General features: G+C 41.3%; 1 protein-coding gene across 2 annotated transcripts; it reads right to left on the bottom strand.

Annotated features, from left to right (window-relative positions):
- Positions 1 to 813: 813 nt before the first annotated feature.
- Positions 814 to 13,889, bottom strand: LOC117445708 (nuclear receptor subfamily 2 group F member 6-like). 2 transcript variants are annotated; one of them, XM_034081524.1, is made up of 5 exons: positions 12,078 to 13,889; positions 11,066 to 11,160; positions 8,506 to 8,834; positions 3,186 to 3,432; positions 814 to 2,957 (listed from the first exon to the last, which is right to left on the bottom strand). In XM_034081524.1, the coding sequence occupies exons 1-5, from the start codon at positions 12,344 to 12,346 to the stop codon at positions 2,683 to 2,685; spliced, it is 1,215 nt and encodes a 404-aa protein (XP_033937415.1). In that variant the 5' UTR covers positions 12,347 to 13,889; the 3' UTR covers positions 814 to 2,682. The 2 variants fall into 2 exon arrangements, with proteins under 2 accessions (XP_033937415.1, XP_033937416.1); XM_034081525.1 differs by having other exon boundaries at positions 8,506 to 8,831.
- Between the last annotated feature and the right edge of the window lie 11,419 nt (positions 13,890 to 25,308).

Genomic DNA, 25,308 nt, shown 5'->3' with positions numbered 1-25,308 from the left:
GATGTCATAACGATTTTTTGGCTTGTGTAACCATTAGCCAATCAGCAACCAAGGTAACCCCCCCCCCCCCCCTTATCACCTGAATCTCCTCCGAGAGCACCATTGTGTTCTTTTTATCCAAATCTCTCTCAGAGGGGCTCCTTATTTTCATCTAAAGTAACAGACAGAGAATCAGCACTTTTGAAACAGGGCTGAAACAGAGGGGATTATGAGATACTACAATGATCTGTTTGGTATTTGCAGCCAAACACTTCAGAGACATGTTTTGTATATATTTGAAGCCTGAAATATATTGATGAGAAACAGTATAATAGGGGACCTTTAACATTTTTATCAGCCGGGTGAAGTTCCCCTGTTCCTCTTTTTTTGTCCATTATCCATCTGGCGGGCCGGTATCAGTGCCCTTATCCCAATCGAGGGTCAAAGGGCAGAAGGTGTGGTGTGCTGTACAGATTGGAAAGCCCCTTATAACGATTTTCAATTAGTGATATTGGAATTTAAAAACACAATTCACTTGTATGTGTAATGTTAACCTACGTCAAATATCAGAAAATTGAGCTTCAACTAACAATGCATTTAATCTGTTGTTGGTTTTTTAGTTTAATTAATAATTATATTTCAATTATAACAAAACAGAAAAGCACAAGCTCCACATATTGAAAGGCTGGAGCCAATTTATATCTTTTATACTCAATTACACAAATCAAATAATCTATTAATTACTTTCAATAAAAAAATCTTGCCATGTGTTTCTTGATTTTTATGAATGTGTGCAGTTTTTCATGTCTCAGAAACTCAAGTCATCCACAAAAGGAATGGGCATACTTTTATTTCTCGTAATGCAAAAATAACCAGTCATATTTTAGATTTGGCGTGGTCATAGAAACATGCCTCTTTTTAAAGTAAAGCTACACAATCAAATCACCATTGTTTATATTCCAACAAATAACACCAAGTGATTGAAGGACAGCACAAAGAGCTGTTAATGAGGTTGTTTGACCGCATCAGGGATCATTGTTGCCATTTTGTTTTAACGTGTAATACAACAATGTATACCAAAACAATTTCCCCCCCCATTCTCTTTTGTTTCAGTCATTCATTTGGCAAAAACAAGTGTCACATGCCAATAACAACCATGAATGTGACGACTTAGTACCCTTTATCTCAGTACCACAAACACCATAACCTTAACAACACTTACAAAACAAGTACCTTGCACAAGCATCATAATGAACTGAAGTGACCTCTGTCCACTTTAGGCCATGTTTTAACACACTACTTTTAAAGTAGACCACAACTTAGAAAGAAATGAAAAAGAGTATATCGAACTCTCACTGTCTTCTTACATTAAGCATAACATCTCAAAACATTTTCAAATATATTTTGGCCAAGTCTGATGGTCAGACAAGTAGGGGATTATTTGTGTTTATTGTTGAAGATGCATTGATCCCTTTATATGTATCTTTAGCACATGAATATATAATATGTGTCTTGTATAAAACATGAGGTAATGATGTAGTAAAGAGAGATGTGACAGTGAGGAGCCAGGGTGTGTCTGAATACATTCACCTCCACTTCTTGTGGCGACATACGACATTAATGTATAATAAACTATAGCAAAGGAATAGCTCAACATGTAGATAACACATGGTTATTTACTTTCTTGCAGAGAGAATAGTAAACATGGAGCTAAAGCCAAAAAACAGTAAGGTAAAGATCATTTGTTGAATCTGCTCAAATAATGTGTCAAATCACCAATTCTCAATTTTAAGGGGAAATATTTTTCTGACAGAAGAATACAACATGTAAATGAAAGAGCATCAGGGGGTTGGAGGGGTTAATTGTTTATCTTTGAGCAGAGCCAGGCTAGCTGTACCAGAATATCTGCTAAGCTACCTAGCTGCTGGCTGTAGCTTCATATTTATCATAGAGATACGTAAGTGCAATCAATCCTCTCATCTAAATCTGCAAGGAATTAAATAAGCGCATTTTCTCAAAATGTTGAACTATTTCTTTACAGAAGTATATACAATACTTTACAGTAAAGTAAAATATACAATGCCAATGCCGCTTCTTTGTTTTAATGCTGTAGAAAGTTGAAACTGCGGTTTTTACAAACACATTTGGGAACAAAGTCTGCTCACTTAAAAAAAACCTGACACAACTTGATCTGCGTGAAATGTCCCAGATATAGAGCTCTGCCTGTAGAAATGTCACTATGGCTTCATTTTGGCTTTTACAAAACAGAGCAGAGGGCAAACACAGAGCCTGGGTTCAAACTGAGTCTCTCCTTAGGGGTGATGTTGGATGAGGTAGTTCAGGCACATGGCCTCAAGATAGAGTCTGCGTTTCACTGAAAGCCTTGTGTTTTTATCCAGAATAAAACAGAGAGATCAGATGGAGGCCAGAGCAAAACTGACAAGTGCTGCAAACATATATATATAAATATATGGTAAAGGATATTTACACATTTGTGGTTCTCTGAAAGCAGCTTTTTGGTGTGACTTTCACCAAACTTTAGAGATACTGTGGCAAAAAGCTGACCTTTACACTCACAAGCAAAGACCTTACGCGTCTAAGTTTGTATTCATAACATTCAGTTTGTCCTTTATATGTAATCTTTGTGAACTCTGAATCCTCCCAATCTGATCTCAGTCTGTCTCACTCTGGAGTCACAAGGGCTCACTGTCCCGGTACGTAGGGCCAGCTGATGGAGCTCCCTGATAGCTGCATGTCTCGGATCAGCGTCTCGATGGGGGTCTTGCCCACCAGCCGCATGAAGAAGAGCTGGGAGATGAGGTTGGCAGGCACGGCGCGCAGAGCTGGAAGTCGCAGCAGTAATCGGCCGAAGCGCTGGGGCTGGTTTGGGTACTGCAACCTCTCGTACTCAGTAAGGGCGACCTGGGCCTTCTCCTGCAGGGACTCCACATGGGATGGGTCAGTCAGACCACATGCGTCTGTGAGGCAGAGAAAGAAAGATCAACATTCTGACATTTATTAGCACTCTTTTCTGTTAGCCCTGTTGTTGCATATTGTACACTTGTGGCTTATTTACCCCTCTGGACATTTAAATATGAAATATGTTTTGGCCTTTTATAAAGACACCTGGGATCCGAGAACAGCAAAGACATCCAGTTACATCAAATAACATCCCTCATATAACTTTGTCGCAAAACGTGACTTACCAGGTGAAAAGAGTGCAATGGCTTTGAGGCAGCTATACTCGGCGGAGTCCACTTGCAGTCGGTTCAGCTTGTCCACCTGGTCCTGGAACACCCTGACCTGATCCATGAAGGACACCACACGCTCAGCAGACATGGGAGAGGAGTGGAACCCGGCAGCTGCCAGCAGAGGAGCCATGTGTAGAGGCAGAGCAGACTGAGCTGCGTTCAGGATGAAGAGCTCGCTCCAGCTCAGCCTCAGCAGAGCCACCTGCAGGGTTTGTTGAAATACAGTTACTTAGAGTAATGTGACAAGATAGAACAACTGTTTTCTAGAAACCAAAACATGTTTTAACTTTAACTGGAAAAAGGGCAATGGAAGTAGGGTTGCCAACTTCCAGAAATGGAGAAACGGGACACATGCATGTGTCCCCCGTGCGCGCGAAGATTTTCGGGTTTCTGGCGAATATAGTTACTTTATTTCGGTTTTAGGGTTAGGGTTATGTTATTTAATTCTTTTTGGGGAGCCAGCCCCCTAGGGTTTGAGGGGTCAAACCCCCAAAATGCATAGAAAACTATGCATACCTATAACACAATACAAACACAATGATCTTACACCTGCATTAGGCTACTACATCACATTGTACATCAGCATGTTCAAATCGGATAGGTGGGCACTAGGGACATCTGGGCACCTCGATGTACAATTGGTTATTTTGTCCAAAATGTTAAAAAATAAATATTTGAAAAATTGTATTAAGTAATGCAAAAGTATACATGATGTGAACATGCACAGTACATCATTATTAGACTTAATGTTATCCTTCAACCAACCATGGTTCAATCAGCTGACACACACACACGCACGCACACGCACGCAGAAGACCCGAGACAGATCTCCACTCACAGGCTTTACCCAACTGTGTTTTTCTTCGACTGTTTGTTGTAAGACACAAGTCTTTTCTTTTTAGAAGGGCCAGGGCCCAGAACCACATCCTCTCTCTTCTCCTCTTTCATTATCACCTCCTACACCGGCAGCGCTCATTTCCCCACACGACTGAACAGGCTGACATGCCACACAAACAATGATGCCGCGCCCGCGGCCCACCGGAGAAAATCTCACACACACACGTGCGAGAATTGTGCCTGCCCTGTTAACTGAGCGGTCCTAGTGCCCTTTTATACAACACACAGGCACGCAGCCAGACACACTGCATTGCGCGCAAACAGAAACATATTTTAGATTTTTCCCTTTACACGGGAGTCCGGGACAAACAAAGTCCCGTACGGGACACGCCCCTTTTGGCTCAAATACGGTTGGCAACCCTAAATGGAAGGCTGCTCAAAGCCAGAGTTCCTACTTATAATAAGGCCAAATTCTTTAAAAATAGTATTATACTTAATGAACTGTTTTTTGTATTAGATTGCTGAGAGTAGTATGTGCACTTGCTTAAGGAACATCTGGGCATTTCTAACCTCAAGTTTGGACTGGAATTCAGTATTTACAGCACACAAAGCGGAAAACCCTATTTGTATTTACATACAGGGAAATCATTGCGGTGAGTGGTATCCATAGACTGTATATATAGGTGGTATCCAGTGTTGGGAAAGTTCACTTTCTACATGAACTAGTTCAGTTCACAGTTCACACATTTTAAAATGAACTAGTTCAGTTCATAGTTCATAATTCAAAATGTTGAACTAAAGTTCATGGTTTCAAAAATGAACTAATTTATAGTTCATAGTTATTTTTTCAATACGTTGCTGCAAGCTATTATTTGTCTCCTGTACGATGTTAATGGGCCATTTCAATGTTTACAATATCCTCAGAGGGCCGTACAAGTTATTGACCTCTGCTTAAAAAAACTAAAATCACAACTCATTCATTTCATTCTGTGCAAAGAAAAAGCAACCTCTTAATCCAGATATCTCACCATGACTCGCGTATGCATGCACGTGCAGGGTGTGACCACCAAAACAGAAAGATATGGACACAAGATGTGTGCAAATGTATTTAGTTTCCTATCCATGTGAACATGGTTTAAGTGTGGGGGACCTAACCTCCTCTAGGGGGGTCCGGGGGGCATGCTCCCCTGGAAGATTTGTTGCACTTTGAGAGCAACATTAGGAGATCTATGGACACATCTCTCAACACCCAAACACAACTGTAAGCAGATTTTCTTTTAATTTATGGATATTTGACAAATCACTCCCCTTTCAAACTGTATTCTTCTTTATTAATAACTGTCATATAGTATTTTATACCTGTTTACTTTATTCTCTTGTTTTTTTATAACTATAATGATCATATAAAGATGTGCCTTTACCTCACTGGTTGTAGACAAAGCTTCTTATATTCGTTAGCATAGCTAGCTAACCAGATGCTAATGATAACAACACAGTTATTGACTGTATGACAGATGAGCAGATCGCCACTGGGCTTTCAACTAAAGACACAGACACGCAGAAACTGCGGCATGTGTATGGATGGACTTATCGGTAATGCAATTTCTGAAGTGCTGGAGTGGCGTTCTGGTGCTCTCCGTCAGAACTGCACCCCTGTCAGTCGAGACATATACCACGTGATGACACGTTAGGCTCGTGTTGTGTTCAAGGACCCTGACCTTGGCCAGGAAAAACAGGCACTCGCTTGTTTAATTTTTTTGCGGTTTAGATTTCTTTCATTTTTTTATTTTTTGCGTGTGTTTATAAATTACCTCGAGGGCCGTACCAAATTGTCTCGCGGGCCGTATACGGCCGGAGGCCGGAGGTTCCCCACCCCTGCCGTAGAGTCTCACTCTGAGCGAGTGCTGCTGCAGCTGCTCTCGGCTTCATCCATACTAATTCATTCATTCATTCAATGCTCGCCGGTTCCGCGGTTCCACATTGTTTGTTGTGAGGAGTCTGATATATTTAGTATATTTATATTTTAGTGCGACAGCCAGGGGTGACAGGCGCGTACGCGTCACAGGCAGCTTGCTGTTGCCAGATTGGGTGGTTTTCCGCATTATTTTGAAGCCTGTTTACGGTGTGTTTTAACTGGGTTTTCGGCTGAAAGGCATATGAAATCTGGCACACTTTTGAACGCCGTTATAATACAGTGCTGAGAATGAACGCAGTTTTGAACGCCGTTATACAGCGCTGAGAATGAACGCGTTCTCAATTACGTTCATCTAGCGGAAATACAGTACGTTCAGTTCACGTTCGCCCAAAATATGAACGCGTTCATGAACGCGTTCAGGTACATCACTGGTGGTATCCTACAGTAAGTTGTTACATGCTGCAGTAAGAGGAGATAACGCCAATATTGTATGCGGTAAATATGGCGCCAAACAGTCCATATTGGTTGGCCGTTTATCAGCTTGAGAGAAATGTGGAATTTGAAATGATTTACTTATCTTGTATTGACCCTTGACAGGTATGTAGTATGTGTATATTATGTGGGAAATACATTGAACTCTGCTTTGCATCAATATATGCATTTATTTGGTGGTGTAAACAAAGCTAGCTAACGGTTTGGCTAACATTAGCTGAAAGTAGCTAACACATTAGACAAGCAAGCTTACTGTACTTATGACAGGGTTGCCAACTCTCACGCATCTGGCGTGTGACACACGCTTTCACTCTCAATCTCACGCTCTCACGCTGCCCAAACTTTTCTCACGCCAAAAACAAGAATACCGAAGACTAGAAACGGTTTTGAAAACTTTTGTCACGTAGTGATCGTCTTCTCAATAGAACATCTTTGATAATGTCTTCTGGCCAATCAGAATCAAGATAACGGCGTGGTGTTGTTGCAGGAAGTCCCGACGGAGAATACTTTTGCTGCATCTCTATATACATCGATACAACACGTAATGAAATAAGACTTATTTTTTTTCACTGTTTGATGATTGATAGGTGTGTGGGCTGTCTTTCATTTTGGCACACAGAACAATGTGGGCTATCCACAATGTAAAGTAATTCACACACCCTCTTCTCTCTGTGAGGAGCAGCAGGTTCAGCTTTCAGAACAAAGTAACACAAAATTAAAATGGCATTCATTTTTTTTTAAAATATGTCGGGTAGTAATAGATTTATTTATTTTTCTTCTCAACAGAGTACCAGAATGTGTATTTTACGTTAGTATTTCAAAAAATCTCCTGGGGGACAATCCCCCCAGACCCCCCTGCAGGGGTTGGGTTTTCAGCATGTCAACTCTTTCACTTGTGGGGAAATTGTAGGATTGGCTCCAGGTCGCCCTTTTTATTTACTACAAGACAAATGTGCCTTTTTATTTCATACAGTTCAATTTGGATTGAGACAGGGAAATAATGTAACCTTCACACGTAGCGTTTCACTGTCAATGGGAGTGTGTAATTACATTGCAAATACTGATTTGAGCCCCACCACTGTGTGGGCCCTACCATAGATTACCAAACAAAAATACTCTGGAGCCGCAACTGCCGACCCGTATTGCGCATGCGCAGATCTAAGATCCAGTAGAAATTATAAAAAAGTACAAGTCTGATGCTTATTGTTCTAGGGCCAAAATAGAGTCAAAGAGTATGAGAGTGAGAGTGTGTTAATTAATATATTTGGCAGTTTGGAGTAAGTCTGTAGATTTGTTTGTGTGTGTGTTTCATAGGCCTCACGATAATTAATTTTGTTGGATACATTTTCCCGGAAATTATTGTCGGCACCGTTGTATGACCATTTTAGACCACTGACATAATAATAATTCAAGTAGGCTATCCTTTCAAACTGCTAGTCACATCCTCATGTAAATGGCAATTTATCGAGTTCATTTTTATTTATCGTACGATAAGTCAATTAATTGCTTATCACGACAGGCACAAAAATAAAACACTGGAAACAAACATGTGTTTGACTTTCATTAGTGAATGAAACTGTGTGTCCTTTATAGTCTGTGTCCAATATTGTGTATTTGTATATATTGTATATATATGCTAAGGTCCCGCTACTGACACGATAGCAGTCATTTTGTGCGTATGTGTAATTAAACCCATGATATCAAAATCTCACTCCAGCCAGGTACCCAAAGTTGGCAACCCTGCTTATGAGCTTGATAGTTTCTACAACGTGGAGACAATAGACCACATAAGTGAGTAAATTATATTTATGTTAAAAAAAGTCTTCTCACTTCATATAAGGGAACATATAGAAGCCTATAAAGATGACAAATGGTGGGTTTGTGATCTTGAACTTTGGGCTAGTTTTATGGTTTTGTCAGGCTGTAAAGATTGGCCCGTGTTATATTAAAATGTTGGCTTATGATTTTCAAGTTGTAACATTTGCCCCTGAATCTATAGGGCTACCCCATGCACTGAATGTGCTGACTCACCTGCTCTGAGACTGGCAGTTCTGGGAAGTATGGGATGTTTCTGGCCCACTCGATGGTGCTGAAGAGGAGCCGGGCGGCCAGCTCACAGATGCTGTCGATGCCCATAACGGAGGCTCCGCTCGCAGATGCCTGCATCTGTGACTGACCGTACGGTGTCACGTACCGGCTGCTGGGGTACGGCTCGGCCCGGAGGAGCTGGGAGATGAGCTCAGAGACCTGCTGCCCATTGAAGTAGTCCGCCCCGATGTGACCCGGCCCTCCTCCTCCAGCTGCCAGGGTGTTGGGACTGATACCTGAGTGAGCTGGAGGGATTCGACCCCTCTGGACTGCTGCAGAAAGAGAGGGAGGAGAGGCAACACAATTAAGGTTAGCTCCACGGTCTGAACATCATTTATTATAAATAATGACATTTAATGGATTGTGCAGCCTTGGTGGAGGTATGTGTGCTGTCTGAGCCAAACGCCCCCATCATTGAAGTGTTTTTTGGTTCAATCACTCAGTAGATTACAGTTTTATGTTTCAATTGTTTTTTCAAGGTAACATAACCAAAAGGTGTATTCATCGTTCAAACTAAGCTCTCTATTTAGCATTCTGACATGGTTTTTATTTATTTAATTTAGCTTACAGGTGGGGAAATGTTCTTGACCCATTAAAAAAACGTTCCATATCAAATGTTCTGAAAATCTTAATCTTACATGCATGTTAATCATCTGGCACCTGGGTGCTTTAATAGAAGTTGACACCCAAAAAGGACCACATCAAAATAAGAAAATCCAGAGTGAGTTCAGGGTCTCTGCAGAGACAAAGCCACACACTTCTAGTGGGTCACAAATGTAGGTTGAGAGGGATTCTTTTTGTGTGAAGATCATTATTAAAAACAGTTATCATTGTGTCTTTAAAGCAATGAGCATTTGCTTCCTTTACTGGGTTAAAGGTATAATAGACGTTTCAAGGTAATGTGGAAACAGTGCAGCCTGCGTCACGGCCACGGTCAGCATGGTTCATTAATAACCAGGCTCAATATAACCCTTGGCACAGTGTCACCTCAGTGCGCGGATGTATGGGACGGCGTCTCATGGTGTCTTCTGACACTGACTGAAATACAAGTTCTGTGATAGGCGATTAGAATACAATTACAAATGCTTTTAAAATAGTTTGTGATGTGATAATGAGGGTAGGATTGCTGGAATGAAAATAATTACTCCAGGGGAACTGGGAATCATCTCGTATTACAACTAATCAACTGACAGAAATTAAGCAAATCATAACTGTAATTAAATGTGTGTATAAATATAAAGACACTTACATACATATTATAGACAGACATCACAGAGGCTGGAGCAGTGTGAACTTGTTAACTGGTTGTTTTTTCTGTTATGCAAATCAAACATGGTCGCCTCCCGCTCCCTGAACCTCAGCAGCTGCAGGGAGTCGAGCTCTGCGGTGAAAACATGCTTTGGTTGACAGTATAAATATTGTGCTTGGATCGCTGGTAAATGTCAGATGCTGTTTCTGATGAGGTTAGCGGTTTCTCTGCGGATGACCCATTCTGATATTTATGTATTTATGTTTGTGCTTTGCTGAGAGGTGTTTGTACATTAATCAGGGTGTTGGTGTTAAAGGACAGGATGTAAATAATTTAAACATCAGTGCTGGAAAATGACGGCATACATTTAATCAAATCATGTATTTAAGTATGATTTGAGATACTTGTACAACACTTGTGTGTTCCTATAGGCACCTTTATATTTAATTTCAGGGAAAATCTGATAGGTTTGCTTTTGCTTTGCACTACATTTGTTTGACAGCTGCAGTTGCTTTGAAGATCAATGTATTATATAATATTAATATATGAATAATATCATAAATATGATAAATACATTATCAGGACAAAACTAATCAACATTATATGCAATACTAGTCAAATAAAATGAAATTTGTTCCACCCACAAAATTAAATTGCTTGATCATAATAACTATAAAATGGTCCATTCAACAAAGAAAGTGTTTGTTTTAATACTAATTTGTTTAAGTAAAATGTTGAATGCAGAACATACATTTAAATGTGTATATTATTTACACTTTTAAACTGTTGTAACCGTTTTGGCCAGTTTCGGTGTGTAATTAACTTTTAATTGATCCAGCAAATGGGCTAGCAGGCAGTTGCTTATTTACACATCCAGCAGTTATGAAACAACATTAATGTGACCAGTGTTCACTATGTTTAGCTCTGTTTGGGTCTCCATCAACTCCTATTAGTCTCTTAGCTGCTAAATGCCCCACTATGTTCGCCAGCTTATCTCTAACTGGTTCTGTCTGCTGTTTGCCCGGCGGCGTACAGAGGGTTAACCAGATCTCTCCCTTTGCTCTTTCTGCTGCTGCTTGTGAAAACACGGCTAATGAGAGCGATTCAAAACAGTTAATTTGTGGGCCGTAAAACCAAAATGATGAGCTGAAAGATCTGAGAATCATCCTTTGACGCTTAAAATGTTCACTTTTAGGGGTGAAAAAACCTCTTCTAAACACCTTGTTGTGCACGTGTGTGACAAATCTTTGATACCTTCTTTGCGCATTCCCACGCGGAAACATTTCTTCAGACGACAGTATTGGCACTGGTTGCGGTGATGCTGGTCGATTTGGCATTCTCGATTTGATCTGAACAAGGGAAACAACAACAATAGATGAACACTTAATGTGTAGATCAAAACATATATGTTCCTGGTTTTTTTCTCTAGAAATATTTCAAAAAGGGAAATACATTTGCATTCACACAATTGGCTCCCCATTTCTCCCCCTCACTGACCCCTGACGAGTGAACTGTGCGAGCTGGCGTGGCCGAAAGGATATCAAGGCTGTGACCTTTGTAAATCATCGGCCTTACACGCCCTTGTGTTGCCTTTTACAGCAGGAACGAGGTCTGCCAACATTTCACAGAAAGACCTTTTTAGCCCTGAATGTGACGAACTGACTGCAAACACACCGTCCATTCAGGGTTAGTGCATTATTATGTGCAAGAAACATGTGGCTGAGAGTAGTCTTAGTGAGAGCAGAACATTGAGTTGCAACATTGTGTTGCTGTTGTGGAGAATAATGAGAATGTTAACCTTCTGAGGCAATCCATCCTCACATGACTGACCTTCAGGGCTTTCATTTCTTTTCCTTTTTTTCTCTCCACAGGCTCTTTGTGAGACATATCCAAGGTTGGAGCATATCACTCTGGAGTGAGACATGGACTAATCTGCTGTGTCTTTTGAAAAGAAATCTGCCACATTTAGCACTTTCGAAGCCCCAAATAAACATTAAATAAATGATTGACTACCCACTTCAATAAAGTAGATATAAACATATTACATTTAAGTGTTAATAATATATCATGTTTCAACAATAAAAACTTCTTTAATAGAAACATATTTTATGTTATTACTACTTTATTATATTTAATATTATTACCACTCATGGGTGCCCCAAGAAGGAGATAAGCTGTTAACATGAATATCTGCTTACTACCTTAAAGTATGTTATAGACCAGGTGTCAATGTAAAGTTAAAAGTAAGTGTCTGAGCAGCCCTTACCTGCAGGAGTAGTTGAGGTTTCGTCTGATGCTCCTCTTAAAGAAGCTCTTGCAGCCCTCGCAGGTGAACACGCCGTAATGCTTCCCACTGGACTTGTCCCCACACACCACACAGTCCACTACGCAGGCCTTGTCCTCGTCCCCGACGTCCACATCGCTGCTCCCGGCCTGAGGCGAGCCCTCCTCTTCCTCCCTCCTCAGGTAAGCCTTCTCCCCCAGTCCATTAGTGTCCCCGTTGGGGTTGCCCCATCCCCCGCTCACCATGGCCATATTCTCTGAGACACGCCGCCTTGTGAGTGGATCATGCACAGACTCACCCTGTCCCCCAGCTTCCAACTCGCCTCAAAGTCAAAAGACTGGTTACAGAGAAGAATAGTTGTTCTGGTTTGTGTGTAAGAAGGATTTGTCCGAGAAGATCGAGAAAAGGGATAAAAAGTTGTCCCGGCCGCTCTGGTGTTGACCTTTCTCCCCTCTGCCGTCTGGTTGTTACGACCTGGAAGTCCTTCCCTGTGCGGTTTGCTCTCTCTCTCTTCTTTAATCCCTCTGCTCTCTGTTCTTGTCTTTCACCCTTGTGTTCTCTGCCCTGACCTCCGATCAATGGCTCCCGAGCTCTGAGAAACTTCAGACACACATTGAGTGGTTCAGAGTTCAGGCATGAGAAAAGGGTGCAGCCTCGCTCTTTTCACTGAACACAATAAATTACACTTTGACTCCTCTCTTTCTTCCTCCCTCCCACTTTTTCTCTCCGTCTCCCCCCCCCCTGGAAGAAGTAAAAAGAAAAACACCTCACCTCCTTCTAATCATAGTGACAAGGGACAAAACAAGAGTCGCTCTCAAAGTGAAAAAGAAGCTCTGCCCCTCTCTCAGCGCTCGACTTTCTCCCAGAAGGACAAGCAAGTGGGAGGGAAATAAAACACAGCTCTCCTTCAGGCAGGGTTAAACTGCCCTGCCCTCTCCTCCAACTTAGAAACTAGTCCAACCAGTTCCTGCCGTGCAGAGGTGTTATCTGCTGATCTGAGGCAGTTCTAGTCGAGACTCACTCTTGACTTGTCAGGGCTGTTACAGAAGCAGAGGTGATAGTGATGGAAACGAAAAATAGGAAAGTATTTTGCTTTGGAAATGCTCAGTCATATGTCTCAAAAGAAAAACAGACTTGTGAGGTTTTTGGAATTGGATTTGGTACTTTCTTTGGTATTTAGAGAAGATATAAACACAGAGCCACTTCAGCTTTTATATATATAAGGAGTATTTTGGTTTGGTGTGCTGGACAGAAAGGGTTAAAGATCCGACTGAGACAGACTCAACACTTAAAATAAGAAGTGACAATACACCCCTTTCCCTCCTGGAATATGTGGTCTTTGCAGCAGATAAGTGCACCAAATAAGTCCTCTTCTGTTTCGGTGGTGAAATTATGTTTTCCTGTTGCTCATCCAACTCTTCAGAGTCTGCAGTCTCTGGGGCTCAAATGTCACCGGAAAAGCCAAAACAAAGCAGAGTTGAGAAATCTCCTCCTCTCGAAGCTGCACAGAGTGCTGTCTCCCGGTTTGTTCGTGCTTGTCCATCCAGCAGTAACAGAGGCCAGGACCTCTCTGCATTCCCTGTCAGCAAGTCAGGGTGTTCTGTTGCACTCCGTACTGTTCTGCCTGTCCCTTTTTCTTCTGTTCCTCCTTTCTTTCTGCTGGCCCCGGCAGGAATAAATTAGGCAAACAAGCGCAGGAAAAACTCGGTCATAGACCTTTTAGTGAAAGCCAGACGCTGCAGTGGAGAGATAGCTTCCTCTCCTCTCAATCCCCTCTCTGTGTCTCTGCCTCGCTCCCTCCTTTAGGGAGAGTGAACGTGTGTCTGTGCTGAGGGATTTTACACTGCTATTCAAGCCCTGCCGTTGCCATGGCACTGGATGCCTTATAAGGCCAGAGGAGTCAAAGAGCACAGAGTGGGCTGCAGCCACACATACACACACACAGAAAGAATGCCTGGCTGCCTGACTGGCTGCCTGTTTCCCCCCTGACCCCGGGCCATATTGGGAGCAAAGGGGGAGTTAACCCCAACACTGCCGTAAAACAAAGAGGGGGCCCTCTGGTCGACACACAGCGAGCGCATGGCACTCACACTCATGTTCTCCACTTCACTCTAATCCCAAAGAATTCCTCCAACTTTGTTGACCCACTAATAACAGAGAGGGCAGGCATGCTGTTGTTGAGCAACTTGTCAAAAGGTTATTTGATACACCTGCGGCTTCTTTTCACACCTGCTGCACACACTCACCGGTCTGCGTGGAGGATGCCAGAGATCCTGGTGAACAACTGCATCCTGGATGGTCCCGGTTGAGTTATTATGTTTACATTAAAAGAAAAAGAAGCTCATCTCCAGAAAGTTGTTGGACTGATGAGACAGACTAGAAAAGGAGATCTTCTGACAACCTTTTCAGTGTCACTTTAGGATCTACAACCACTCTGGACTATTTTAGCATTTCACAATTTATGTCCAATGTTCATGAGGTGGAAAGTATGGCTGCAGAGGTCAGGGTACTGGGGGAGCAGCCCACACAACCTTCATGCATAAGACCAGAGTTCACCACCCACCACGGACCCTCAATCCATTATTGTGTTTTATGAACTAAAAACCATAACCATATTGATTCTAACCTCAATCATCAGTTGTAACTGCCGTATCCCTTAAAAACATACATTTCACCTAAAAAAAAAACAGCTGTCTCAGTCCAGCCCTGAACAGCTGTTTTTACATTATGTCATTTTGTTAAGAGGGTAGTACAATCTCTCTGGAGAAGTGTCTAAGGTTTATCGGCACTAGTTGGTTTTTAGTGAAACTGGATCATATTCAGATTTGCCCTCTGATCAACTCCAGCTGCTCTGCCTGACTATCTGTGATTCACAGTTTCCTAATGGACAGAACGTTTTTTGTAAAACTAAAGTAATGCTCACGGCTAACTCCTGCTAACATTAGCTGCTTTGTCAGAATCACGTCATTTCTGCAAAAATTATTTCAGCATTCTTTGGTCGTTACAAGTGGATACTGTGGGAAAACCAGTGAAATACATTGTCAGTAAATCATTTACTTATATGAATATTTTGGGCCTTGCTAGATATGTCAAACACTAAAACACTTTATCTTTGCATCACTACGTTTACTTCTTTCACATAAATAGTATATAGGCCTAGATAGATATATAACCTAAGACACTGGGTTGCTGTTCCCAAAGACATTATCGTTCACGTCATGACGAGCAAAGTGTACAATGTAACATGCGAAATACCCCTTTAAGATGGCAGAAACAAAGGTATGGTCACATACGCTGCTCCTGTTTTACAGACCTAAAGTCTCTTGTCTTTGCAATGCTCCTTAGGAATTTCTGACTTGCTTGTCTGTCATACCTGCAATGTGAAGGGAGGATAAAGTAAACAACCAGGGCCTGTAAGCAGGTTTCCAATAACAGCTTCAAAACACAGGAGAAAAAACAACAACAGAGGAGGTATTCACTTCCAAGAATGCCTGTAAAAGAACTTGTTTGCACCCAAAAGTGTTTGCTCATCACATGATTCCACAGACATCCCCGCAGAGTGACAAGACGCTTTGTCCTAGTGTTCTTCAAAGAAACATTTTGTACCTCAGAAGATGTATGAATATCAAAAAAACAAAAAGGTAAACATTTATAACAAGGCTGAAGGGAAGAGGAAGGATTTCTCTTATGCAATGTTCTGCCAGTGACGTTAATTCAGCCTTTTTGAATGTGAGCATAAGGTAGGCTAACTTTAACCCACACCCATCACAGCGAGATTCATTGTGCATGGATAGACCTTTTGTTAGTTAAGAGGTTATCAGGGCCAAGCTAGGCTGCACTAAGTTGAATTAGTTTTTTCCTTTAAGCCGCTGTGCCTGTCTATTACAAAAGGCTCGGACCATGGGGGATAATATTCACTAATAAACCAGTGAAGATTTGAATATGTTAAGACTTGCTGCTACAACAACTTCACAACATCATAACTCTAATTGCAGTCTGCTGTTTTTATAAGGCGCTGTCCATCTTAGTAAAATACAAACAACTCTATGAAAAGGAATATAAACATTTTAGGGATAATACTAGTAACTCAAGGACAACTTACCAAAGAAACACTTTGCATTTTTCTTCATTCATTTAGTGATTTATTGAACCTGTATTTTAAATCTGAAACACATTGAGGTAGAAACTTAATTTACAATATGGCCAAACAAACAAAAGGCAAACAACAACATGAAATCCTTGGCCACAAGAAAAACAGATAAGAAACTAAATAATAAATACAGCAATTAAAAACTATACAATTAAGTTAGATTTTGATGTCATTATCAGTTGCTAAAGACTTACATATTTGCCTTTATTGTGGAATCAGGTTCAACAGCTAACTCCTTTCAAGGTTAATTGTTTTTTCAAACACACTCATTAGAAGGAAAGCATATACAAACATAACCGGCAGTGAGTAGGGGCTTGCACTGTGAGCCGTAGGGTCGCCGGTTCAAGTCCCCGACCAGACCTAAATATGGAGTGTGGACTTCTACTTGGAGAGGTCCCAGTTCACCTCCTGCCCTGCCGTGGTGCCCTTGAGCAAGGCACCGGACATCCCCCTTCCCCCCCCCCCCTCACTCCCATTGGTCCCCGGACGCTGTACAATAGCTGCCCACTGCTCCTAGTACTGGACTCCTGGTACCAGGATGGGTTAGAAGCAGAGAACATATTTCACTGTGTGTGCTGTGTGCTCTGCATGTGTGACCACTAAATCAAATCAAGTTTTATTTATATAGCACATTTATAAACAATTTGTGGTCGAGCCAAAGTGCTGTACATATAATAAAAATAGCCTACAGTAGAGACACTTTACAGCAAATACAACAGCACAGATTGTTCAGAGTATCAGTATGAGAAAAACGACACCCTCTGTCCTTAGACCCTCACATCGTACAAGGAAAAACTTCCAGAGAAAACCCACAGTTTAAGGGGAACGTGGGAGAAACCTCAGGGAGAGCAACAGAGGAGGGATCCCTCTCCCAGGACGGACAGACGTGCAATAGATGCTGTGTGTAAATCGAAGAGATAATACATTTTACAGCATATAGACCGAATGTTAGGAAATGCATGTGTCTGTAATAAGAAGATGAATCCACGAGGATGTCAAACTAAAGAGGGTTTCATCCCTCCCAATTCAAAAAAATAAAAGAACCTCTTCTTAAGTTCATTTGTCCAACTCATGTTGAATGATTGAAAACTGTTAGAGGATTTTGGTCAGTACCTTCGTTTTGAAAAGCAAAACAAATGATCTGAATCAATAATGATAATCATGTTTATTAGGATAATACTATGCTGAGATTACAAAGCACACCGCAGTGAAGAAGGATGTTGGAACATTGACCTTTCTGACTTCACACACTTTCATCACCGGTATCCTCTTCAGCGTAGGTGTGTGACGAAAGTGTGCATGTTAGCAGAGCCTCTGTTTGTGTGTGGTTAGATATGTTGGAGTGGGTAGATGTAGCATTTACTGAAATGTTTGTGTGAGTGTGTATTCTTTGCTCTTTGAACTGCAGGTCAGGAATGCAGCGGCTCTCAGTGTGAAGTCGACTGTGGCGCAGTCTGTTCATTCTCAACACAGTCAGGAGTCCAGAGCCACCAGAGTGGAGCAGCCAAACCTTCAGTACACTCACCTGACGTTTTCACTGGAAAAACTCCCACAATAATGGTGTGACGTCTATTTTATCAACTGTTGTCAGTAAATATTGGCCTTAGCAATTAAGTGTTTTTGAGTGATGGATGCTGCTGATATATACAGACGGATTTTCCTCTTTGGGACATTTGAAGATTGAAGATTCAACTTATTGTCACCATGTAGTACAGGTACTATGTAACAAAACAGTTTCTCTGCATTTGACCCATCCTAGTGTTAGGAGCAGTGGGCTGCCATTATGTACGGCGCCCGGGGAGCAGTGTGGGGCCTTGCCTTGCTCAGGGACACCTCGGTAGCACTTGGTCTTTCCGAGACTTGAACTGGTGACCTTCCAGTTGCCAAGCCAAGTCCCTATGGACTTCGCCACCACCGCCCCATTCATTTAAGCTAAGCTGAAGTATTGGAAGGGCATCTGTAAATATGGAAACACACACACACACAGAGTGACACACTGACAGGATATGTACATACAGGTTTAACCAGCTGAACCCTGTGGGCTGTACGAGCAGCTGAACTGTGACCTGGTAAACAAAGACTCACCTTTGTCTTCTCACCTGAGGAACAGAAGACACTTGTGTCGGTGTATCAAAAGTTGACTACACATGATGTAATGGAATGTTGCAAGAGTTCACTTATTGCTGCATTTCTTTTTTGAGAAAATGCTAATACATAACAGAAACCCACAGTACAATGCCATTGACGACGTGTGTAGGTTTTTTTTCTTTATTTACTAAGTGTTACCATAGTTTGTTAAAATGAGTGTGAGTGGGAAATTGGTGGCTTAATTATCTGTCTGGAAGAGTGTGAACTGCATTGGTTGAAGTGCATAGGAATTTGAGAACTGGGGTTAAACTTTAACTCTTGGTGAACAAGTAAGAGCACATGACTCCTTGCTCCTTCCTCATTAGCCCCTGCGGCCCAGAGGCCACAACAAAACCAACCTCTCCCCCTTCTCTCTCCCGCTCTCCCTACTCCCAACACTCTCTCCATCTTTGGGCCTTTGACCTCGGGCCAATGACGGAGCAATTTAAAATACACACAGCCTTGGAACTTGCCAAAGACAAACATCTGCTGGGGTGACTCCAGAGCAATACACGGCGTCCAATCAATACCTGCTCTCCTCTGTCCCCTCGCAGCACCTGCTGGGGATGGTGGGAAACTTCCCATTTGGTGTGTGTTGTTGTCATTCAAATCAGCTATGTGTCACACATGTGTTTGCTGTGAACAAGGTATCAACCCCTTTGTTTGTAAAGGAGTCAATACAAATGTTTACGGCAGTAGAGCTGTTTCTGCACGTTTCAACTCAAAGATAAGACACATTGTTGAATGAGTTTGGACTCTGGCTTTTCCGATTGAACTTTTATATTAACAATAATTCTGTTTAATTTGTCAAAAGTTAACCGTTTCCCCTTTCTTTCCTGTCTGAATGCTTAGTTAACATGCTATATACATCCACAATCAAACCAGAAATATCTGAATTAAATGGCCCACTTATCATGCCTCTTAGCCACGAAGACACCTTGATATAAAATGTTAACTTTTGAAGCAGCAGAAACATTGATGTATCAAGTTATTACTCTAAATGTGTAAACGGGCACTTACTCAAACAGATACGGAGCAACGTAAGCATTTGTCTGAAGTTGTGTTCTTGCCACCTGATGGATATAAGGGCAACTTTCACTCTGCTATTATGTTTGGGTTTGCCTTCACATACACTACAGGGAAATTAGATTTGTTTTGCTGCTGTAGCACGAAACAAGGCTGATGAGGGACGAGAGCAACTATAACTAGTAGGCCGTGAAACCAAAATAAAGTGCTGAAACACTCAGTAGAGCTGAGGGGATGATCATTCTCTTCAAGAAACCTTTCACATTACCTCTAGCTGTTTGTTAATATAGAAATACTGCATCTTTATTTATTTGACTAATATTGTAGTTGAGTCCTGCAGTAAGTAAAACGATTGGATCATCACCAGGCAGCACATTGTAGTTTACTGTGTGCTAGTGTCACTGAAAGATCAGCAGAGTCCAGTTGCAAATACTGACCTGCTCTCACCTTTGATACTATTGTTTAAAACATTTCCCAAATGTTGATGGTTTTTTTGGTGGCTTTGAGGTCACATCTAACCTTCACATTCTCCTGGAATATAATGGAGCATCGTTTGTTTTTTTGTCATAATGAAATTAGATGAACAAAGCATTTAAAAATAATTACATCCATGACCATCTTAGCTTTATGGATATTCAACATGACATATGGTGGATCTTAACTCGATTTTGAAATAAACCCGATTGGGCAGAAAATAGTTTGTAATGATGGGCAGAAAGTGGTGGATGTTTATCAACTAGCAACAGTCATTTAGCTAAATGTATTGCTTCAGGAGTAAAATGATTACCATTGACAGACCGTCGATAGGTTGTCAGCGGATTGCCCATTTAAAAGATGAACTTATTTGCCATTTACCAAGAAGTCTGATATTTTCAGACAGGTATTAACCTAACGCTCTTAGCAGCCATAACATTTGTGTTCCTGATCACCAAGTTCAATCTCTTGTAAACCTGAGTCCAATCTGTTGCTCCCTGCTCATGCCCTGTGCTCTGTTAAAGGCAGACACTGACTAAAGGTCCTCTAAGGTGCTTAGGCTGGCAGCAAATTAACCCTAATCAGCCCTCTGAAGACGTCTCAAATGCTTTAACAGGATTATGGCGAGGCCACTCCCACGGACCATCTTTCCGTTCTAAACACCTTATTGCTGTAATCTAGCGCTCACAAAGTGACCTCATTAGATCATCTGGACTGTTGTTGGCTAGTGATCTGTATTCTGCTCGACTCCACGCCATGGCCTTCTCGGGTCAGGTGCATCACAGAAATGTGCTAAGCTCCATTCAGCTGTCAGGCTATCGGGTTCAGTACAGCAAATCGATGTTTGGCATGTTGTAGATATTTAACTTACAATAACTTAACAATAAGTAATTCAGACTTGAGATCTGGTGACTTTGAAGGTCATTGCATATTGTTCACATCAGATAAGAAAGCATCTGTATTTGTCATGTTTCTCCACTGATGTATTACAAATGTGTATTAACCCACAAGTATGAATGAAAATATGTCTTTTGTGTCGTGCTATTGTGTAAAAAGGGTACATTTTGGGATATTAGGATATTGAATATTATAGGAAAGTAAAACTGTGTGTAACAAAGAAAATCCACACATTCTAAAAAAAACATAAAAACACATTTCTCTTTCTTAATAACCATCCCCTTTTCCAGATAACAATTGAGGTATTCCCATCACCTGTTACCAGCCGAAGCTCGTCTTCCTGGGGTTCATTGAAAAAAGAAAACTATTTTGTGTGAATATGTTAATAGATTATGTAGAGGCTAAGCCAACGCTTTAAACCTCTGAGGATCCGCTTGGTGGGTGTAATTAAATTGACGCACACCTTGTTTGCTGCCGAATAAAAGTCAGAAACAAAGTTTCCAGTTTGAAATAGCCCATTTATTTCCCTTTTTACTGGTTTCTTTGTTTCATTCACCACACAATATTTATGCTTTATCAATCAATCAATCAATGTTTATTTATATAGCCCAATATCACAAATGTTACATTTGTCTCAGTGGTCTTCACAGTGTGTACAGAATACCTTTTGCTTTGTTTTGCTTTGCTTTGTTTTTAATCCCGTGTTTGTGTGTGTGCTCCGTGTGTTCTCCGTGTGTGTGGTCAAAAACTGTATGGGCCTTCCGGCGGAACCTCTCACCAACAAACATAGGTTCCTACCTTTATACCCACAGTTAATTGGCTCCTACAGATTACTTACAGTTCATGTACATCAGGGGTTCTCAAAGTGCGGCCCGCGGGCCATTGGCGGCCCTTGGAAATGTTTCTGGCGGCCCGCGATAGTTAATGTGACACGCTGAAATGCATGCGTTATATTTTAATATAGTAGTTTTAATATAGTAAGAATTAGAATGGAATTTAAGAATGGTAAAACTGCACCCCCTGAGTTGTCATTCCTAAATTATGAATGACAGCTTGTGGAAAGTTTGCTAGACTACTGGTTGCATGGCAACTAGGCATCTCGCGAGTTGCAGTAATTGGTTAGTACAATAAAGAAAGGATTTGTTTTGGAATTATTTTGTATTCCGTTTTTTCTTGGGCGGCCCTCAATCCAATATTGGGTACCTAAATTGGCCCTAACTCATCAAAACTTTGAGAACCCCTGATGTACATACACATATGCATAGATATTACATTTGCTCATGTAGCATAAAAAAAGATAACGCACAGTATTTTTCAATATGATTATTCCACCTACACACTGTTATCAAATATCCATAATTATACCTTTATACAAATATAAAATAGAACAGTACACTATATTCTTCTCAAAAGCTGTATGAGCTTTGTATCAGTCTGGATAAATCTCTTAAACTTCAGGGATATTTTTGTTAACTCATGTACTATTTTTAAGCGTTAGCTCGGACTTGAAAAGACAACCTTAACCATTGTTACATGGTTGTTCTGTAATAGTGCTTATTCATATAGAAAGCAGTATTTCAATTGTTTATCTTCTTTAGTGTTATTAAATAAAACAAAGCATGCAGTAGGTGTGCCAGGTGCTCATTAAATTGACCCAAGGATCCAGGAGGAATTTCAGGCATTGAACAAACAACTTTCTTAACCTCTAGACAAGCAGGCATGCAATCCTTTAATAGGAGCTCGAGCATGAAAATCCTCCATAATTGGACTCAGTTACACCGGCTACAAGATCTGATGTGTGTTAGGAGCACAAAGCGGATGGGATCGGCAATTTGATTGACGTCAAATCTCTTTCGCACTCTTCCATGCCAATTGTGCCCTCCATCCGCCTGACCTCCCCACGGGAGGACGGGTGTCAGAAAGCTCAGGAGAGAGGCTTCAGGTCAGCGTGGCACACAGCGGAGAACAGAGAGGGGAGGAGGGGATGAGAGGGGATATGAAGTGGTTGTGACAGATGAGCTAATGGCTTTCAGAAAGAGAGGGCACAGGCTGTGATCTCTTTATACAGCTTACAGTGGGACAACTTATTAAAATGAGGAACGGATGCACTGAGTAAATTAGTTGACCTAAAACCCCTGGGTCAACTGCCCCTCCCTTTCTTCTAGTTGTGTGTGTGTATGTGTGTGTGTGCGTATATGTCTCATCCCCCCACACTGATTGACAGCCTCTGTTGTTGTCTAATAATGGCGTGAGTATTTTTCCCAGGCACTGAACAACTCCCATAAAGACTCGAACGCTGGCTGTTATGTGGGGGCTTAAAAATGTGCCCAGAGCTTAAATGTTGAGTGTTACAGGAATTATACCGTTAGAATTTTTTTTTTAATCAGTCTGTTCTCATATGCTTTATTTGACTTCCTTATCTCACTTGTTCTTTAGTGCACTTTTACAAAACTGTATTTCAATGCCTATTAGACCAGACATGTACACCAGCAATGATTTTATCGTGGTTGAGATTAGATTAAACCTTTCATGTTGGGTCAAGGTTAAAACAAGGTTTTAGTGTTTCAACAGTTTGAAGTATGTTTGAACAACATTTATTTAAAAGGAAAAACCTCCATCAGTTATATAAGTTCAAGTGGGAGACCTTTATATACTCAATAAGGGTTTTGAAGTAATAGTTTTATGTGTTTCACTTAAATGTTTAACTTCAAGAGAAAGTAATACTGAGATTGATGCAGAAGTTCACTTGCTCTAATACTTGAGAACAATTTTGAGGTATTTTTAGTTTACATTTAGTTTTTATTTTCTATTTAAATGCTTTGCGTTGTTCATGTCCTCTTTCAATGACTTCAATTTATTTGACATCTATACTTTGCTTAATATGAATCTATATCACACAATTGGGCAATGAATAAACACTATGCATGGCATACATTTGCAACATATAGAGTGGTCAAAATGAGCTCCATTGTGAATACATCTAATATTGCAGTATATCATAATGCATCACCAACCAGGGGACTTTTGGGCATAAAGTGGGGTCTTTGATACAAGATTCACTCAGGGGTTACAACACTCATGTTGTATAAAAAACCTTTGATGATCTCAGAAGCTCAACATAGATCTTAGGAGGAGTGGACATTGGATGCAGTGATAATTGTATCATCTGCTGTAATGGCAGCTATTACAACAATAGCGATGGTGACCTGGAGGTTTGGGGGAGCATAGAGGAAAGACCCTCTGCAGTGACCTCTGCCCGGGAAAGGGCAGGCTCAGGCAGGGCGTCAGGGGCTCGCCACCTCGTCTGGAGCTCTGAACCCCCCATTCACAGGCTAACACAACAGGCAGGCATCACTGTGACCCTGTGGGTGTGACACTCAACCTTTGCCTTAACCTCCTGACCGCCGGGCACAGCTGCAGCTGGATCAGGGCAGGGGGGTCGGCCGGAGGGAGGGGATGGAGATGATAGAGGAATAAGTGAGGAGAGCAGATGGACGGAGAGAAAATGGAGGGTAAGAACTGAGAAATGGAGGTGTGAGTGAGAGGTAAAGAGCAAAGGATGGTTATGAAGGGAAGTTAATAGCAGGGCCATTTTTTCCCCAAATTATCAATCAATCAATCAATGTTTATTTATATAGCCCAATATCACAAATGTTACATTTGTCTCAGTGGTCTTCACAGTGTGTACAGAATATCAGTATGACAATACGACACCCTCTGTCCTTAGACCCTCACATCGTACAAGGAAAAACTTCCAGAGAAAACCCACAGTTTAGAGGGAAAAATGGGAGAAACCTCAGGGAGAGCAACAGAGGAGGGATCCCTCTCCCAGGACGGACAGACGTGCAATAGATGCTGTGTGTAAATCGAAGAGATAATACATTTTACAGCATATAGACTGAATGTTAGGAAATGCATGTGTCTGTAATAAGAAGATGAATCCACGAGGATGTCAAACTAAAGAGGGTTTCATCCCTCCCAATTCAAAAAAATAAAAGAACCTCTTCTTAAGTTCATTTGTCCAACTCATGTTGAATGATTGAAAACTGTTAGAGGATTTTGGTCAGTACCTTCGTTTTGAAAAGCAAAACAAATGATCTGAATCAATAATGATAATCATGTTTATTAGGATAATACTATGCTGAGATTACAAAGCACACTGCAGTGAAGAAGGATGTTGGAACATTGACCTTTCTGACTTCACACACTTTCATCACCGGTATCCTCTTCAGCGTAGGTGTGTGACGAAAGTGTACATGTTAGCAGAGCCTCTGTTTGTGTGTGGTTAGATATGTTGGAGTGGGTAGATGTAGCAATCAATGTTTATTTATATAGCCCAATATCACAAATGTTACATTTGTCTCAGTGGTCTTCACAGTGTGTACAGAATATCAGTATGACAATACAACACCCTCTGTCCTTAGACCCTCACATCGTACAAGGAGAAACTTCCGGAGAAAACCCACAGTTTAAAGGGGAAAATGGGAGAAACCTCAGGGAGAGCAACAGAGGAGGGATCCCTCTCCCAGGACGGACAGA

This window comes from Pseudochaenichthys georgianus, chromosome 4 (genome assembly GCF_902827115.2).
Source record: "Pseudochaenichthys georgianus chromosome 4, fPseGeo1.2, whole genome shotgun sequence".
Taxonomy (NCBI): Eukaryota; Metazoa; Chordata; class Actinopteri; order Perciformes; family Channichthyidae; genus Pseudochaenichthys; species Pseudochaenichthys georgianus.
This window is presented reverse-complemented; position numbering and strand designations above follow the sequence as displayed.

What these genes read in the sequence shown, in the direction of transcription:
- LOC117445708 (XM_034081524.1), bottom strand. Translation starts at nt 12,346, where the DNA reads ATGGCCATGGTGAGCGGGGGATGGGGCAACCCCAACGGGGACACTAAT. An exon ending in AACCTCAACTACTCCTGCAG is followed by an intron (nt 11,161 to 12,077) that starts GTAAGGGCTGCT and finishes TCCCTTGTTCAG; the next exon opens with ATCAAATCGAGAATGCCAAA. An exon ending in AACTGCCAGTCTCAGAGCAG is followed by an intron (nt 3,433 to 8,505) that starts GTGAGTCAGCAC and finishes CAAACCCTGCAG; the next exon opens with GTGGCTCTGCTGAGGCTGAG.